The following is a 2387-nucleotide window of genomic DNA, read 5'->3' as shown; positions in this document are numbered from 1 at the left end:
ATAAATATACACTCTGGTCTCTGTCTTATGTTCAGTCCAAGGAAAAAGTTAATTGGACCCATTGAGCTCATCTCAACTTTAGTCTCCATCAATTTCCGGAATTCAGCTGTTAAGATAGGATTCGTGGAACCGAAGATGATGTCATTGACATAGATTTGGACGATCATTAAGTGGTCACCTTCTTTCTTGCGAAAGAAGGTTAGGTGAACCGAACCTTGTTTGAATTTAGACAATTGTAGAAAGCGAGTTAGAGTTTCATACCATGCTCTAGGGGCTTGCTTCAAAGCATAAACCGCATTGTCTAGAATGTAGCAATGATCAGGATTTTTTTCATTCACAAAACCTGGTGGTTGTTCAACATATACGGTTTCTTCCAACTCCCCATTCAGGAAAGCACACTTGACGTCCATTTGAAAAACTTCAAAATTCTTATGTGCTGTGTATGTGAGAAAGATTCACACCGATTCTAATCTTGCTACTGGAGCGAAGGTTTCTTCATAATCAATACCTTCCTCCTGACAGTATCCCTTAACGACCATCCTTGCTTTGTTTCGTATCACATTCCCTTCTTTATCCATCTTATTACGAAATACCCACTTTAAACCAACTACAGATGCATCCTTTGGAGTAGGAATCAGTCTACAGACCGTGTTTCTTTCGAACTCATTTAGCTCGTCTTGCATAGCTTGTACCCAATCAGAGTGATCGAGTGCAATATTAAGTGTATTCAGTTCAATTTTGGAGACGAACGAATTAAACATGCAAAGTTCCACTTGAGAGAATAAAGCAGTTTGCTTCGCTTTCAGTTAAGAGCTTGTAAGAACTCCCTCAGACGATTAACTAATAACTTGAGTTTTTGGATGATCTTTTGTCCATTTTGTGAGTGGAGGGTAATTTGGATCATTGGCAGGATCCAATTCAACATTGACTTCCTCCTCGAATTCTGATTGTACATCCGAATCATCATTTGTATTTTTATTTTCCCCCTCGAATGATGGGACAGTTTCAACAACTGGTTCAGAATTCTGCCCCTTGAGTATACTTTCATGGGTCATGGTTAGAGATGGGTTCTCCCCTTGGAAAGATGAATCAGGTTTATTTGATGTAGACAAACCTTCCCCTTGCAATGGTGTGCTTTCTTTTGGAGGTTCGCTTGGCCCTTGAGGTTCGCTTTCCATCTCTTTTTCAGCGTCATCGATTATCTTCTTTAGGTTATCAATTTTATTATCAGCTGCCCTCGCTTCAGAGTGGATGGCCTTTTCTGGTTCATCAAAGATCAACATGTACTCTTCACACTGATTGGATATCGACACTGTGACTTGACCTGTCTTAGGAAAGATTTCCTCCATAGGACCTTCGCTTGATTGAAACTTCTTCATGTAATTTTCATCAAACGTGACATAATCGGTTTCTTCTATATTCTTTGATCTTTTGTTGAGAACCCTATATCCCTTGGAGGTTATAGAGTACCCTAGGATAATCCATTCGTCAGCTTTCACATCGAACTTGTTTCGGTTCTCTTTGGAGTTGAAAATGAAACACCTGGAACCAAAGACATGGAAAAACTTGGCGTTAGGTTTGTGATTATTAAGAATTTCATATGGAGTGATAGAAAATCGCTTATTGAGGAAGGATCGGTTCTGGGTATAGCACGCAACAACAATAGCATCAACACATATATAAAGAGGAAGAGAAGCGAAGCTAAGCATGGTTCGAGCGGCCTCACATAACGAACAGTTTCGTCTTTCAACTACCCCATTCTGTTGTGAGTATAAGGAGCTGAAAAGTTGTGTGTGACTCCCTTTTTGGCTAGAAATTCTTCAAACTCTTTGTTCTTGAATTCCAATCCATTGTCGCTTCTAACATTTCTAAGCAGCTTTCGCAGTTGAAGCTCCACTTGCTTGATAAAGTTCTTGAGTTTAGGAGTCGCCTATAATTTCTGTTTAAGAAAATATACCCAAGTGAATCGTGAAAAATCATCGACAATAACAAGGATGTACTTACTACCACCGACACTCTCAATTGCCAAAGGCCCACAGAGATCGATGTGTAGAAGTTCAAAAGGTTCAATAATCTTTGTGTTCACAAGAGTTGGATGACTCTTCCTGCTTTGCTTCCCCATTTCGCATGCAGCTCATAGATGATCCTTATCAAACTTCAAGAGGGGAAGACCTCGCACATGATCACAAGGAACGGGCTTGTTGATATCTTTGAAGTTGAGGTGCGAGATTCTTCTGTGCCATAACCAGCTATCATCAGATTGAGCTTTCTTTAACAGGAAAACAACAAGCTTCCCTCGTATCGAATTCAAATTTAACGGATACATCTCTCTTTTTCGTTGTGACTTTAATAGAACTATATTCGTTTTCTTCTTTATGATCTCTAAT

General features: G+C 39.5%; 1 protein-coding gene across 1 annotated transcript; it reads right to left on the bottom strand.

Annotated features, from left to right (window-relative positions):
• Nucleotides 1-455: 455 nt before the first annotated feature.
• LOC145127259 (uncharacterized) lies at nucleotides 456-2122 on the bottom strand. Its single transcript, XM_079062483.1, has 3 exons — nucleotides 2005-2122; nucleotides 924-1471; nucleotides 456-578 (listed from the first exon to the last, which is right to left on the bottom strand). Exons 1-3 carry the CDS (start codon nucleotides 2120-2122, stop codon nucleotides 456-458), a joined length of 789 nt encoding a protein of 262 aa, XP_078918609.1.
• Between the last annotated feature and the right edge of the window lie 265 nt (nucleotides 2123-2387).

Source organism: Lactuca virosa, chromosome 1, assembly GCF_052849685.1.
Source record: "Lactuca virosa cultivar CGN04683 chromosome 1, Lactuca_virosa_CGN04683_v6, whole genome shotgun sequence".
Lineage (NCBI taxonomy): Eukaryota > Viridiplantae > Streptophyta > Magnoliopsida > Asterales > Asteraceae > Lactuca > Lactuca virosa.
This window is presented reverse-complemented; position numbering and strand designations above follow the sequence as displayed.